Source organism: Dermacentor silvarum, chromosome 9, assembly GCF_013339745.2.
Source record: "Dermacentor silvarum isolate Dsil-2018 chromosome 9, BIME_Dsil_1.4, whole genome shotgun sequence".
NCBI lineage: Eukaryota > Metazoa > Arthropoda > Arachnida > Ixodida > Ixodidae > Dermacentor > Dermacentor silvarum.
The window spans coordinates 144959635-144976745 of record NC_051162.1 but is presented as its reverse complement, the minus strand read 5'-3'; the positions used below and the strand labels follow the sequence as shown (position 1 = coordinate 144976745).

General features: G+C 45.8%; 1 protein-coding gene and 1 non-coding gene across 6 annotated transcripts in view; both read right to left on the bottom strand.

Annotated features, from left to right (window-relative positions):
* Positions 1–2915: 2915 nt before the first annotated feature.
* Trnae-cuc (transfer RNA glutamic acid (anticodon CUC)) lies at positions 2916–2987 on the bottom strand. The gene has a single exon. It is a non-coding gene; the product is annotated as a tRNA-Glu (tRNA).
* A 5026-nt stretch (positions 2988–8013) lies between these two features.
* Positions 8014–17111, bottom strand: part of LOC119464480 (uncharacterized) — a 187757-nt gene continuing 178659 nt past the window's right edge. For all 5 annotated transcript variants that reach the window (XM_049656113.1, XM_049656112.1, XM_037725469.2 and 2 more), the window contains 3 exons: positions 16240–16505; positions 13882–14226; positions 8014–11483 (listed from right to left, as the gene is read on the bottom strand). In XM_049656113.1, coding sequence (XP_049512070.1) covers positions 11247–11483; positions 13882–14226; positions 16240–16398 — 741 coding nt within the window. In that variant the 5' untranslated portion in view covers positions 16399–16505 and the 3' untranslated portion in view covers positions 8014–11246. The remainder of the gene's footprint in view (positions 11484–13881; positions 14227–16239; positions 16506–17111) is intronic.

Sequence of the window (17111 nt, the reverse complement as noted above, 5' to 3'; positions counted from 1 at the left end):
TTTATGCACGTTTAAGGTGTATTTCATTTTGCGTTTTATTAACAGCGATAAATTGCTCTCGACCAATCGCGACCGGCCTGCATTTGTAATCTCCGACGTCACGAACGTGTAGTGCGGGAAATTCGAAGGGGCGTCAGCACCTATCCTTCAGTTTTTCGCTATTTTCTCGCTTATTAAACATATGTTTGCATTAAGAATGGTATGGCTGTGATCGTGAAAGGATAATCTACCATTTAAGCTCAACTTACGGTTTCTATTTAGTGTCCCTTTAAAGACAGGAGCGGGCCCTACACGGCGCATCGCCGCCACTTCGTCGCACACAGATATGTTCCCTAATTTCTTTGGGAGCCTTCGTGCAGTCCCCTATGGGAAAACACGGTCCCTACGTGGAGTGTCAGTCACGCATCGACAATTGTGAATATGAAATCTGGCACATACCATCTGGATTGGCACGCACCCGACATGATTGCACATTACAAATCCAAATACTGTTATCGTTAAATGCTGGACATTTGTTTAGCCTGATTCTGTAGGCCTCGATGCTGCACATGCGATCTTTAAAGAGACCGACAACTGATTTTCAAGCATTTCCCTTTTCTTGGCAATATTTCCCGGTGTTCATTTGGGAAGTGTCAGGAGTTTTTTCATCTGCGAAGTCAGTTCTATCTACTATGTACGGACGCCGGCAACAGTGATAACAGATATCGGTGGCGCCAGAAACTGAGCAATTCGAAATACATGCATATCAGGCGGCGGAATAGCTATTGTGTGAAACGCCAAGTCTGTGGTCTAAAAACAGCCGCAACATCTTTTTATTATTGTTTGAGATGTCACGGATGCGTTTCTATTTTGCAAAATTTTCTGCCAGCGACAGAATAAAACATTGCAGCGTTGGTGCCACAGCCTTCAAGATCAGTTTCTGTTGATCAGAGGGCATCTCTGAGGCAACCGTCGCTATACATATGTGTCCGACCAATGGACCGAGTCGACTGCGGTGGGTGGCGGTGCATGTCGCACCTATAGTATGGTCTCGGTATCCCTTTATCGACAACAGGATTTTTTCCGTGATGTACACGACCGATAAAGCTAGGAACATTACTTCGCGTGGTTGTGTAATGATTTGCTATTGTTATGAATGCTTCGCTCTTCGGGTGAAACTGCCACATTTTTTCCCAATGAGTAACGTCATCATACCTAGCCTTACAGGTACGGAGTGAGAAAAGCTTGTTCTGTGTCATGACTTCACGATGATGTCGATGATGCCAAGTCTAACATTTGGAATAAAATTTTGTATCATATTAACATAGATTTTAACGCGATCGCGTTAAGGACCCCGTGTCGCAGAAAATCCGGCGTCGGCGTCGGTGTCAGCGTCGGCGTCTGGCAGAAATAATCATGCCGAACCACACCATCCGGAACCATCCCGACCGGGCGGGCCCACCGCGAGGCGCAAGGCGAGCAAAAATTAAATTTCTCATCCACAGCCTACAGACGTGATAGCGTCGGATTGTAATTTGAATATACGAGAAAAAAAGCCTGATAAGCAGCCAGGAATCTTTGAATGCTACCGCGTTCCACTCTTAAAGGCGAACTTTAAACGTCCTCCAATTCTGATGGTGTTTCGCTGTACTTTGGTTCTAGGCAACATTGAGGGGAGTGTTGAAAACCGATTCTTTCTAAATTTTGCTTCTCAACGTTACTACTCACTATTGGAAACTTTGTACCCCTTCTTTAAGAATCTGAATTCGCCTCCGTATAGTTCGCCAACTCCGTGCGAGAACCAAATGTAGACTAGTGAGCTTGTCGTTTGGGTAAACAACTATGACTGTACCCATTACTTTCACAACCTTCTTGGCCGTGTCCGGTAATCGCATAGCGCTTACTTCTTGTACGTGTCTTCGCATGTTTATGTTGCGCCTGCGTTCCCGCATAATATCTCAGCGCGAAGCCAAGTAGCATCCCTTCGAGAGTGGTTGCAAAAGCGAACGTGAACAAACTTAGCGGCGAATGGAAAACAAACAAAACAAAGGACGGGAAGGGGTGTTTTCGAAGAGGGCTGCAGAAGCAGATAGTTGCGTAGGCGACTCTAGAGGACTTCTACACGTACAGGCCGACGCGTGGCGCGGCTCTGCCATGTCGCAAGGTCGGCAGAAAAATAAGGGTATAAACATTTCGCTGTACTCTCGCTATAGTTGGGACAAACCCAAGGGCAGGGTTCAGTCAAGGGCAGCCCTGTTGGGGGTTGTCGATGCAACGCGTGGAGCAGTGTTCTGTTAGTTCTGCAGCTTTGTTTTATAGTCAAAACTGGGCTTGTCCTGTCCGTCCGACTGTCTGTCCCACAGCGCTGAAAAAAAGAGAAAGGACACGTTTAAATTCTGCGGTGTTACGTATAGTAGTGGGGTTTGGAACTTTGGAGGAGTAAAACCGAAGCTTTTCGATGGGGAAGAAGTTTTTTGCACTTGACCTCACCCCCCACTGCTCTCTGCGTATGAGCCGCGTTGCTATAGCGACGGAGGTGAGAGGTCCGTGACGAAAGGGAGGAGGGCGGTGAGACCGTCTGTTTGGCGCGCCGTCGTCCCGAGCTAACCTATCTCACCGCCCTCCTATCTTCCGCCGCAGACCTCGCGTATACAAGAGCGATGTACGCCATAAATCATGGCCTCGGAGATCGTCAATCAGAGAGAGAGAGAGAGAAACGTGCTTTAATATGATGATGGAGATGCGTCAATCAGGAACGAACAGCGCGAAAAGCAGGATGCAGACGGACATATTACCACAGAACGCCTATGCCGTGGGGCGAGTTCAGCCTTTCTCGACGGCTAGCTGCATGGGCATTTGAAATGGAGCACGCCGTCGATGCGTACTAAATAAAATAATTATAATAAAAAGCAAAAGAAATAAGCGCAAAAAATTTCTTCCGACACCGGGAATCGAACCCGGGCCTCCTGGGTGAGAGCCAGGTATCCTAGCCACTAGACCATGCCGGAGACGTGTTCGACCGTTTCACAGACCCCTTAAATAAGATAACAGCGCCTTAGAAGACGACGCGGCGCATGCGCAGCGTATGTAGCGGCGCAAGGTAGATGAAGTTTATTTTTTTTTTTGGAGGGGGGGGGGGGAGGGGAGAGACTAAGGAGATGTATAAAAAAGTGCTAGAATTAAAAGCGTGTATATATAGCATACCTGATTAACTCAAGCAGGCTAGGTGACTATTTGTCACAGCCCCGTTCAAAGGGGGTGCCAATAAATCATCATCATCGTGTTCGGTAAGGTGTTCTCCTGAGTGTCGCCAGTTAAAAATAAACCGGCTATGAGTAACTACCTAAGAGGTAAAAGTGAAATCTGGAAGAAAAAAAACTATATATAATACCTCGAAGAGAAGCTCTTCACTTTTCGAAACGAGATCAGGATGCCTTATAACGCGTAGTTGTAAAGCAAGGTACAATAGTAAAGAAGAATATTGTGCTTGCTTCGGTTAAGTTATGGAAACGATGGAACATGTTTTATTCGAATGTGAAGCTGTCGGTTTGAGCTCCGCTGGCCTCCTTGAAGCCCTTGGGTTCAGGGGGAGGGGTAAACATGTCCACAGCAGTAAAAGGCGGTTGGAAGCTTGGTGGCAGAGAAGTAAGGAGACCACAGACAACGGAGGCGTACGAAAACGAAGTTCTGAATAATGTTACTGGGAATTACAGCGTACGCCGGGTCAAGGACTGGAAAAGACGAGGACCAGCGCTGACTTCGAAATTTTTTTTTTATTTCCGTCTTTTCTCGTCTTTTCCTGTCCTTGTCCCGATGTGCGTCGTAATTCACGGCAACAGGGATCACTAACTAGACCGGTCTCAAATCTTGCTGCAGTTCTCAATGATGGTTTGGCAAGTTTGATGCTGGAAATGTTTTGTATGTAAATATAGTTGGTAAAACATAAAACACACTCGATTTCACCATCGATTTCGACAAGCGTGAGTAAAAGAAAAAAAAGTTATATAAATAGCATCAAATTTACGGGGGATAAATCACAAACTTAGCCCCGTAAAATTCAGTCAACGCGAAGCTAATTGCATCACAACGGCCGAGCGGCTTTTCACAAACTGCGTCACACCGCTATGTGCCGTGCCTTAAGCCTAAATTGCCTGAAATGCAGCGCAGACTGGAACAAAATTTATCACCGTGCCGCAGTGCAATAGCGCAGTGGTGCCGTGTCGAAGTGCAGAAAGAATGCAATACATAAGTTGCACGTGACGTCAATTCCTGCCTTCCGGTTTTGCGTCCGCCATTACCGAGCACATACGTCGTGGTGCCGGAGCAGTGTTTACGTCCGTGCGGCGGATCGTTCTGCTTTGTGCGTATGCTTTAATCGATTGCCTTGCGCGCATGGCGAAGGAGAATTGTGCAGGACTTTGTCCTGCATACTTTGATGAACTTGTGGGACCAACGCGGGCCAGGTACAAAGAAAAAAATCGCCCTATGTGACGGCGTGGATCCATATCGGCTACCAGTTGGTGCGCAAGCCGCTGTTAATGCAAGCCTGCTACCACCGGTTACCCATGTTGACATTATAAATTATCTCGTGTTATCAACAAAATACATGATAAATTATCTCGTGTTATGTTTCATTAGATCAGATGAAGGCTTACAAGTCGCTCGACTCGCACTACTTTACGAGCGGATGGGTCCGGAACCTCATTGCCAAAAAGTTGCCGTCTAAGCGAGTTGTCTTGCTTAGCCAGGTGAGTTGAATGCACTCCTCATTTCATAGCTGTGATAAAAAAAAACAGCAATAACCACATAAAGGATCAACATACATCAGCCTAAGTGAAATTGAAGCTTCAACTCGCGTCGGCCACGCGGCGGTGTCGCCGAGCGGGGATAACGTACACCGAATTTCACAATCTGGATCAGAAATGAGCCAATGCAGAGTGAAAGCAAAAAAACAAAAACAAAACAAACAAAACACCTGTTTTCCTGCTTTCCGTTAAAGGAAAGCAGCTTTTGTGTGTCTACTGTCAAACAGTATTTTTTACTGCCCCTAAGTCCCTGTTCTTTTCCTTAAATTACTTGGGATTACCTGCAACGGGAGCACAACAGCGGCTTTCAAAACTTGTGCATGATCATTACCAGCTTTGTGTCAGCCAACAACACTGCAAACAGCAATTGTGGTGCTCAGTCACCACATTTTTTTTTCTCTGCTTTGCAGCCGAACACAAGAATGAACAACTGTTGTGAGGAATAGAAAAAACAAAAAACGATTTCGTGCGATTGCTGACAGAAAATGAAGGAGGCTGTGACCGATATTTTGTTTTGACTGTTTCTCTGCAGGTAAACTATTCTTGAGGTCCTTCCTGTTGAGGCGCGCAAGCCAAGTACCTCTCCGCTTCTCGGACAGCGCCGTAGTGCGGTCGCACTGATTTGTTATTACCTTAGGCAAACAGTACATCCCCGAGTCTGGTCCCTTTTCATGCGATTTGCACTTACTTCTCGTACTGCAGTCAAATATTGCACAAATCGCCATTGCGACGTACTGCGTCGACGGGAAATGAGAAATCCGCACAGCTTGGCGCTGTGTCGTCTGCCGCAATGTGCTCGGTAATGGCGGCGCCTTGCGAGATCGTATCCCAGAGTTCCGCGGTGTGACGTAGTTGCAAGTTATGTATACACGGAGAGCCCAAGAAACCAGGCTACACACACACACAAAAAAAAGGAAAAAAAAAAAAAAACAGCCGGGTCGCCGAACAGGCGAACGCTCACATGCGCAGCCGGCCTCTCTCTCTTCAACGGCGCATGCATCTGGTGCGTCATTGGCTAGTCGCTAGGTAATGCAGGAAAAATAAGTCGTAAAGTACAAATTCACTTATACGCAAAACTTGTTTAGTTTTAGCGGGAAAGAAGAAAAATTCAGAGCCCTTCAACTATGATAAGATGGATGACCAGCGAAGCTGTTGGTTTTGTTTAATTATATTTTTATATGAATTTTTTTTATTTGGTGGTTATGTTAAATGGTTGAAAAGAAAACATAACTTCGTTGTTTACTTTTGTCTAGTTTTTAAATTCCATTCACTTGGTCACCATATTGATCGTTGCCTTATGGTCGCTATGGTAAACTGCATTTGGTTGCGCATAGATTCTAGACACATTCTTGCTAAACGTTACCAATGCACGATCTGTTGCGCGTTGTAGTTGGCACATCCACTTCATTGCAACACTTTAAGCCGAAACGTTCCAACATGAACGATGAGATCCATTTTCTGTCGGGTCTGCTGATGTCAACGTTGAAGTCCCCCACGACGACGATGGATGTGTTGTCGAGAGACACCCAACCGAACGCGTCAGTCAGAAAAACTTGGGTCTCTCTCTTTGAGGTTGCGGGAGTGATTTATACCGCAGCAACTACTGTGCCATCTTCTAGCCTAACGGCACAAACGTCGGCACAATCCGAGACGGCCGGTGGCATCATTTACAACTGGCATATTGTACGGGGTGGCACTCGTGCAGTCGGCGTTTGCATAGATGGCGACTCCACCCGCCCGGGACTCGACGCTCTTTGTTGCACGTCAATCCCCGGTGTCCATTCATTGACAAGGGTAGTTCAAGGCCGCGTTACAGGTCCCGGAGCCCACAGGTGTATGTCCCATTGAGTTTGGACCCTTTCTGCACTATCACCAGGATCGGCCCACATGATTAGTTTTTTGTCAACATTTCGGACACATCTTTTTTTCCAGATCCTAGCCATAAACAGCTTCGCTGTAAAAAAATAAAACGTCTGTTAACTTCATTTCACTTTTTTTTTCGATGCTCGCGTCAGCTAACGGCTGGCATCAATACTAGCGTGACGTATTTCCTGTAGCCAGTTTTCGCCGAGTGTCCGCTCTTGTTTAATTTTTTCTTGCCATATTGTCACTGTCGGATATAGGATCACTTTCGCGATGTTTGGCGTGACTCAGGCACCGGACGCGCCGGCGCGCATACACGACTGACAGCGTCAGCGAGAAGCACGAAGCCGCAGCGCACAGTCGGTCCGCTGCTGGGAGCGTCTCTGGCGCTGTGCGAAGCTCGCTACCGTCGCACAGTCCCAGCAAGACTATCGGTAATCTACTTCGTCTACCTGACGCCAAGTCCCGCAGCATGTGGGCCTGCATTATTTCCTTTTTCTGTCGAAATCGCACAGACGCGTGTACATAATTATTCAGCGCAGCAAAATCGCGAACAGGGATGCGTAAATTTATCTCCTCATTCTTTAAACCGTTTCCCTGCTTCTTCTAAGCATGAAATACTTTTAGTACCCGTTGTCGGCGACCTTCAAGTGACCTTGAGCCCCAAAATCCACAGCCGTTATCCGCGCACTCAAACTAGAACATCCGGGCATCGTTAGGAGAACAAAACGAGATCATCCGGGCAACCAGCCAAAAGAACATGCGGTCTTTGGCCCCCAACCCTTTGTACAGGACCGCATTACATACGCTAGTCAGTGTCCTAACAAGTTACAAAAATATTGCTTCCGAGTTCTTACTAATGTTTGTTCACAATGTCACTCAAGCGGTACTCCTAGTGCGCGTTGTAATTTCCAATAGCGGCGTTGTAAAAGGCAGATACAGGGTACCATACACTTGATTGCCATATTTGGGCGCTTAGACAGGGTTGCCTGTGCTCTTTTCCGCGAGTTCCACAGCGCGGGTTTTGCGCCGCCTCCTTGAGAGATGGTGCCACGATGCGTGACCACGCCGGCAGCGTCCGGCGGATGGTTGTTTGGTGTGGTAGGGTGTGCCCTTGCGAACATGCACTATACCCATTTCAAGATTGTGGCTAGCATCTCCAACCAATCTACCTTGCCGGTAGCCATTTCATGCTTACATCTACTCTCGATTACGGGAGAGCCAGTATATTTATATATCGTAGTCACCATCTTTGGGTACCAGCGCGGTGAGAGATGGCTCTGTGACGTCACATGAAAATTATCTATAACAAATATGTTTAATCACTCACTCAATACATTCAATAGAAAGATTCTAGCCCAGTCAATTGCACAGATTCGAGTCAATTTATTTACAAAGTGCAGACCGCTTCAAGGTACCGAAGTGCCACAGAGCGACCGAACGATACAGAAATGACCGCTAACAAGAGTAAAACTTCGCGCATATATACATGTTAGATGAATGATTAACACTCTTCAATGGCATGGCGAACAACCTCACGACACCACTACGCTTACGAGGCAACTTCAGGCAAATGCAGCGTTGCTAGCTAAGTCACCACATACAATTTTCAATGGGAATACAGCAGCAATGCATAACTGTCGACATTGCATGCAGCCAGTGATTTTTCCATGACTTCGGGGCACAGGATGGATGTGCATGATTATTCACCTCAGTGACCAACGCGCATTATTAATTGACCTACAGGAAACCTCGTTGTGATCGACTCAAGTGTGAAATGTGATCAGCGGCGGGCATCAGTAACAGCTTGCAAGGGAGTGCGTAGCCTCATAATAAGCCACAAAAAATTTCGGACAACGCAACCGCAGAGTGAATTTCGAAACGCCGTATTTTGTGACCCGACGGTTGACCAGTCATGATGACACGGTTACAGGACTGGACAAAAATTCGACACCTTGGCCCACATTCAACGCTATTCATATATGCTACTGTGGCTCGTAGCTTGTTAATGGTACAGCCAACAAGCGAGGACAAAAATAACACTTCAGCAAATTATTTTTTTGTGCTTGGTTCCAATTAATCATGTCTGGCGGAAACAAGACTACATAAATTTTGTGCAGATTTACAAATCTTGGGGTCCACACGGCAGCTTAGAAAAGAAAGCACGGCCACAAGCAAGAACTTGTTTTATAATGGACGTACTCATGAAGTACCTTGCCATATGTGCTAAGCCGTGGTCCAAACTTGCAATCCATTTAAAGTTGGGTACTTGACCTGCTCATCGATCGTTACACAAGTTCAACTTTAAGCACAATTCAGCGGCAGAAAATGTGAAGTGTGCTGTGTATTACAGTGGGAAGCACCGTTTGCCACTTTCTTTGTAATATGCACATGCTGGATAGTACCTTCACTGCACATCACACTCAATAAAGCCTCACAACCGCGCAATCTACATGTATGTGATGGTCAACCTGTTAGCGAAAATTATAGCGCACAGTGGCCGTGCGTTTCATTTGTTTCCAAAAGCAAGCTGCGTTAATTGCTAAACAATGTTCCACTTCAAAACATGGTTCAGATTGCACGGCACCAGACATTCAAGAATTGCAGAAAAATGCGGGTATCTAAATATCATAGTATTCTAAGACATTGGAGAAATACACACGCATCAGCTCAACAAAACGTGCAGGAGCTTAGGTATACGATGAGTGTAAAAGACTGTCAACTTAGCTCCGCAATGATATAGTAGTTCTATGATGTCAGCTCCACAAGCAGTTTCAAACACTGTTCAATGAAGGAAGCACTAAAACACACATAGAAATATCGTTCTCGGTTGTCCACGAAATAAAAAAAAAAAACTAAAGTGAGGCCCTATGCAAAATTGCGTACGCTTGACCCAGACACTACAAGATATTACTCGCGACTATCAACATGACTACTGTGTCAGTAGAACACACTTTGTATTACCTTGCATTGCACAAACACACAATTCTCAGGCATTAACGTGGCGCTCATTAACAAGACACTCCTACATACTCCAGTGATACGGTATATACAAAAAAAAAGATGCACACTAAGAAACAAAGGTTGTTGATTGCACATTAAGCTGTCTGGGTATTCCAAAACCACGCTGAGCAGACAAAAATTGTCTCAGCATCCCCTTAATGACCCAAAAGATCAAGGCGTCAAATATACTTCAAACTCGCATACAACTGTTACGTTAATACTGGGTCATAAGAGCAGGAATATTGGCAACAGGACAGTATTAAACAATTCTCACAATACCAGTGATATAAAAAAAGGACATAGTGTCTCGCAAGCGACGATGTCAAACGAGGTTTGAGATTTTCTTCATTTTCAGTAAGTGCACATCAGAAAACATGAATGGGAGAATTATGCAGAATTTGAAGCTATGTGACATTGATGTGTAGTCTCAAAACAGCGCACACTGTATTCCACCAGTCATCTACGCCTGAAACTCTTGTGCAGCCACCAGCAAGCATTGAACACTTAATTTGAGCCCTCCAGAACCCATGCCATCAATGGGAAAACCAATTTCACACTGAAAGTCACTATGGCGGTTATGTGCACTACTGGTGCAGACTGAGCACATGAGGTTGCAGATACTTTTGGGCAAGTGCTGTAGCACTTTTAATTATGTTTAGTTGAATTACAGATGCATTAGGATGTCCTTTCCGGCAATAAACTTTCTTTGCACAAATGATTTCATGCCAGGCTCATGCAAATGTAAATATCGGCTGAATGATGTGGCACGCAATTCAGCAATTTCATGAAAATTAAAAACAACCACTTTCTTGCATTTATTACAGATCGTCAATGATAAAGTAGTCAGCCTTAAAAATTGCATTCGATGTACACAAGAGGCACGTCGTGTAATAAGTTCAACAACTGTGGAAGCACTACTGAGCTTTGTATGTACATGCAAAAAAACCACAGCGGTAATGTCCGAACAAACCCTGTGGAAGACATTGGAAAATGTCTTTGGGAAGTTGAGAAAGAAACGCATTGTTTGTTGTACGCTCCATACACTTCACCTGTACCGATGAAAGGGCGTCAAAGTTCGTGAAGGTTGCACTGCGGTCCATGCATTTTGACAATCACTTCACCACCTCCACCATTTCAGCTGTCCCTCACCAAAGGTTGAAGGTGGTGCTGTCCAGACACATCGATGGAAGAACATCGATATAAAACCGCTAAAGATGCAAATGAAAAAAGAGGTTCCTTTCAAAGAATGTGAGTTTTCACAAAATATTGAAAGAATTCCTGGTAGAGAACTTAAAACATGACATACTGGTCCACACAACTGCGTTCAAAACTTCAGTCTGTCTTCATCCGAAGATAACTAGTATTCATGGAGGGCAGGCTGAAGTGTCGTATATATAGGCATAATGCAGAGTTTACATGTCGACTCTGCCAGCTGACTCCAGTCAACGCACAAGCCTTGAACATCAGCGTGCCTTGGTCCCATGGCCACACATACAAATGGTGGAGCGATAGTAAATGACACGCACAGTTTGCATGTAGAAGCCAATACGGTGCGCTCATCTCATTCAATTCGCGACTTGTAGTCCTCCATCGAGTCTAGTCGATGTCGCAGTCGGGTCCCAAGGTGGCCAAGGAGTAGAACCTCTCCTTGTCGCCGCTTCCGACACTGGTCACGTGCTGAAAGCAGCAGGGCAGAGAGATGTCGCTCTTGCCGGGCAGAGGCTTGGGCTTGGACGCCCTGTTCTTCTTCTTGAGACTCTTGCTGCTCTTGGGAACAGACAAGCTGATGTTCAGAGGGTCTGAGATGAGTTCCTCGACCTTCTCCCAGAATTCCTGCGGGACAGCAGAAGAAAAAAGTTGGCGCTTAAGGCAGTTGCAAGACACAAAGAAGCCAAACACATGTTTTATGAAGCGTCATACACTTAACAACAGTTACAGTGCTTACTGAGCCACAGAAATGTAACTGGACAGTAAACAGAAATACTATTTCACCTTAATGATTAAATTACACTTATACAATACCAAGAACACGACTCTTACCATGATAAGACGCTTGATTAAACAAAAAGGTGGGATAAAGGTGGGGAGCGGCGCTGCTTTGAAGTTTTTGCCCTAGATCGTTACGACATCATAGATTTTGATGGCATCTGCTGGGGGCTAGTTAATACTCTGTCATTAAAAATGGACTACATTTCTGTTTTAAGGAGCCAACGATTAATCATGGCAAGTTTCAGGAAAAAATAATGATCTAACACGGCTAAAATACAAAAAATACCTTGATTCAACGACGTCACACTGAAGCATCGGCCTTGGTTTAAGCTCGCAAATTACAAAAAGATCAATTTTGACCTCCATTATCACTTCTAGTAATAAACCTATCAAAAATACATTTTACAAAGAATACTTTACCAGTCGAAACTGATTTACTGTTTCTATTTAGTGCCCCTTTAAGGAATACATACACGTTATATAGAAAAGTGTAACGACAGGAATTTATTGAAATTAGTCGACTGCTTGGACATTATATAAGTACTAGAAGCATTCAAATGGTTACATTTTCAAATATACAATTAGTAACAGTGAAAGTGTTTCACGGGAATCTGCAGGAAGAAACACTGAAAGTATATATGGACACTGACAAACTTTCAAGCGATGCATTTTAACTAATTGCAAAGACAATTGCGCAGTGACAACATATGGCAATGGGAATCTGGTGGCTTAGCTGCTTGTGGGCCATGATTAATGGGAGTTGTTTTCATTAGAGACACATAATTGTTTGGCAAGTGCTCTTTCCAAATTCTTCTGACATTCTTTTTGCAGAAAAGGGTTAGTTATTAGTGGATTGCATGCTTTTTAAATTTCAAGTATTTTCTCACGTTAGGGTTGTTTTAGCACAGTAGTGGTTTTTCAGATATAATAGTTGAGTCTTTCGTTCCTCTAGAATAGATGTAGTACTTTACTGATAAATAATTTACTAGGCACTTTCAAAACTTAAAATGTCAGTGTGAGCAGGTACAAGAGTTTCACCACTGGTCTTCCTTTTCTTTTTTTTTTCTGGCATACAATACCTGCTCTGAACTTAAGAGTAGCCGTTTTGTTATAGCAGAACAGTAATTTAACTCCCTCAGGCATGAAATATGATGCGACTGTCTATAAAGCTGTCGAGTTTACATAACTTCATTCTAAGACACTCGAAACTTTACTGCAACAAAAAAAAGAAAGTGGTAGGATAATGCTTTTGTGGATTTTCTGATCAGTGATTATCATTAGAGGGCAATTATTCATCATTTGATGTTCTATCAGTTATGCTCCGTACTTACATAATACATTCAATGACAGGCTTGAAGTGTATGCACAACTTTATTATTGACTGCATGCATTACGAGCAAAAATAATTACTCTGTCTACTTTGCTGATGGAACGTGCAATGTTGAACTTTCCGTCAAACGTGGTAGCACCTTCAGCAAAATGGTCGTCTGTAGCACTACGGAGCACCTTGGGAAGTCAACGCAAGGCACGTTAAATATGCAGGGGTTGAATTCACCTGAAGCTCAATGGCTGCGGCATATACTTGGCTACCACGCTATAGAACCGGCAAAAAAATTCACCGATGATTACGATACTCCCCAATGCGAAAATTGGGTGCAGCTCTATACGTGTTTTCATTCAGCGATATATTAGCTGGCGCGGACCATCTGTCTCGTGCGGCACGTTGCAAACGGAGCGAAGTGTGCCATGACTACGTCACTAATCTGGAGGTAACGAGAGCCAGCGCGCGCGATTCACAGCAGCCACCGCCGACAGACCTACCAGACGACGCGCGCGTCTTGGCATCATCTCGTAGCCATTGTCGTCGCATTACGCTTTTTTTCTCACGCTTTCGCTATACCCTCCTCCGCTTTCCGCCTCATGGTCCCGCTGCACCCTCCTCTCCGTTTTCCTCCTCGCGTCTTTCATCCCCCGCGGCGCTTCGCGTTCGCTCTTTCACCCTTCGCTGCGCTCGTTCGCTCGGTTACGCCGACGCTCGCTGTAGGAATGGGCGCCTAAGAGCTGCACTCAAATCATGTTGCGTCCGCAAATGTGGACACGGCGCCTGAAGGGGTTTGGCCGGTCGTGCAGATTCATTACGATATCACAGCTAACTTACCCTCTTTTAGTACATTTGTTTTGGCTAACAGAGGAGTACAGCCCGGCTCAAACGTTACGAAGCGAAGGCAGCCGCATAACGTACCTGGGCCGCGTCCGGAACGTCGAAGCTGAGTCCGGCCATGCGGCGGTGGTCCGAGGACAGGTGCATCGTGTGGAAGGTGACGGCCGACTTCTGGTAGCTGCTCAGGTTGTCGATGACGTCCTTCCAGAGGGCGAACCCGGTGCCCCGCTCGGCCAGCACCACGTGCACCATGCGGCGCGTCCTGGCGCGGGTCTCGCCCTTGTCCAGGATGAGCACGGGAACGCCAGTGCGCGCCAACTCCCAGCGGCCCGGCGTGCCGTCCTGGGACACGTCCGTGAAGTACAGGTTGGCCAGGCAGTGACAGCCGTACACGTACGTCTTGTGGCTCTTGAAGCAGCACTCGACCTGCGTGGTATGAAGGGGAAATCCCGGGTGTCACGTGCTGCTTACTCTACGACCAAGACGAGCGATACTGCGCAACATAGAACACAATGACGTAGTAACGGACACGGACAAGTGCGCAGTGTATTTCCTCGCAGTACGAACCAACCCGCCCAGCAACTAGCCTTATTGTACCAAGACGAGTTACTGGTGTAAATAAAAAAAAGCTACCTGAAAACACAGTGGATTAGATAAACAAACTAGATTCGCCAGTTACATTTACGATTTTAAATTTACGTACCTTGGTCTTAGTCTGGTTTGAGAACCGGAAAGCGAGAGAAGACGCAGAAACAATTGAGAAGTAGCGACGCCATCTCAAAAATTCCACATTCCTATGTGACGTCGCAGATTCCGACATCGCCTGTTTGGCGCGATAATGAATTGATTATAAACATTTGAGGGTCTGGTTGCAATCGAATGCGTAAGCAAAGTCCCCACCTCGCGGAAGCTTTTGTTAACTATAGGCTAGGTATACGTTGCGAGTTCTGCGCCACCTGGCCAGTGGCAGTCAAAGGCCTGGTTGACCTCACTTGATTAAGGGGTCGGGGCCACGGTGGTGGTCAAGAAACAAACTCTGCACAAAGTGTTTCATTGCTGAGTAAGAACGGCTGAAATGAACGAGAATACTCACAAATACGAGATGTCGCCTTGAAGTCGTCGGCCTCGAAAGTTAAGCAAGAAATTCGAAAAGTAGGACCATTCTTCCTAACCGTTACGTCAAAACTAAGGACCAGCGCATTTAAACTCAATACCACCGGAGAGCTGTACTACGACAGTGCACTTGGTCTGCTGACAGCGGCGACCTGGAGCTTCTTCATGCCACTAACCACAGTTATTCAAAATGGAGGAATCTACATTGCGCAAGACGAAGGTAATATTCAATAGTCTGGCAAGACAACGAGAATTTGTGAATGGCAATCAGCACCTAGAATCTGTGCAACAACCCGTTTATCGACGCCAATTAGTCACCCTGACCACGAGAAGGAATTTTACAGGAAGAATAAAAATGGGTTGGAGCCCACACGGCAAGCATCAAGTCATGACTAGTAGCCTACTGTTATCCTTGAAAAGAAAAGTGTACGGTTATTGCATTCTACCGGTGCCATTATATGGGGCACAAATTGGGGGTTAACAAATAAGCTTGGGAATAAGTTAAAAACCGCGCAACGAGCGATAGAACAAAAAAAAAAACAAAAAAACATAGGTGCAACGTTAAAAGACCTTTGTTATTGTGAGGCATAAGATAAAGCCTCGGCCCACATAACGTTAACGTAGAAGGAAATAGAAACGATGCATAGAGAAGCAGGGAGGTTAACCAGAGGTAGTTTCCGGTTGGCTGCACTGCACGGGAGGAAGGGAGGGGAAGGAGAGAGAGAGAGAGAAACAAAAGAGACGAGCACAAACAAATCACGTACACTAATGGGCGGTAGAGTTCCTAAGGCCTATCATGAAGGCTCGTACACTGCAGGAACCTTAGAAGAGGGAATGAAGCCTTCTGCACTAAGTTTATTTGGGAGCACTGGCCTACAACATTAAGTTATGACAGTGGAAGATTGTCCAATCGACAAATTGTCAAGGTACAAGAAAACAGCGGTGTGGGTTAGAGAGCAAACGGGGGTAGCCCATATTATGGTTGACATTAAGAAGGAGAAATGGAGTGTGAGCTGGCCATGTAGTGCGTAGCACAGATAGTGCTTTATTAGAGTCACAGAATGGTTTCCAAGAGAGGGGAAACGTAGTCGAAAAAAGGCAGAGAAGCAGGTGGTGTGATGAAGTTCGGAAATATTCAGCGATAAAACGGAGTCACGGATAACCGGAGCTGGCACGACACAGGGGTAACTGAAGACTGCTGGAAAGATACCATCCTGCAGTGGACATATAGAATAGGTAGACGTTGACGACGTTACACCAAGACAACTATAGATTGTACGTGTCAGGCCGACATCAACGAGCTGCATGCGCCTGCAGCCGGCCTACCTGGTCCACTTCGACTTCGGTGAGCCTCCCGGAGTCCTCGGCGTCCTTGCTCAGCGCGCCCACGGTGTCGTACTTGGTGGTGATCTTCTCGATGCCCATCTTGAGCGAGTTCTTGACGATGTCCGACGAGCAGTAGATGACGGCCTCGCTGCCGGCCATCGTCGCCGTCGCCTCACCTTCGCACCGTCCACTCACCGTCACGTACGGTCAACGGTCCGGAAGTGGCGTACGGCTCAGTGTGCCGACTGCGATGGCAGCATCGAAACCTGCAGCAGGAGTAAGAAAAAAACGGAGCGTGCTTCAGTGACCAGTAGGCAATCATTTATGCTAAGCAGACGAAAACAGCTTTACCACACGGGACGAGACAATATCGAGCGCACGTCAGACTAACAGCTTTGTGAATTTATCGACACGACTTGCCTTTTGCACGGATAAAGGACAAGACAGACGTGAGACAGCCAAAACAACGCAAGAAAGAGATCGTAGCATTTTTATCACACGAACACACATCTTGACAGTTCCATCTCAGCATGAACGAACTATCCTGCCAGTCAATACTCGTTAATTTATTACAAAACAAGTCGTAGAAACGTCATATTCGTGAAGAACGAATACATACCTAGTCATTTGCGAGACCTGAATTTAGCGAGAACGATTTGTTTCGTTCCGCACCTCTCAAAGCCTGAACATCTTCCCACGAATAATGAGACCAAGTAAACAGAAATACAATACGCGCAACGTGCGCCAGAAAACTGCAGTTTCTAAACGGTTGCGCAAGAAAGCGTGCACGGATTATGCAATGAACAACACAGGTGGCGCGCTGATTGGATTAGGCGCGCGCTGATTGGCTGGTTGATCAAATCTGGATGAGC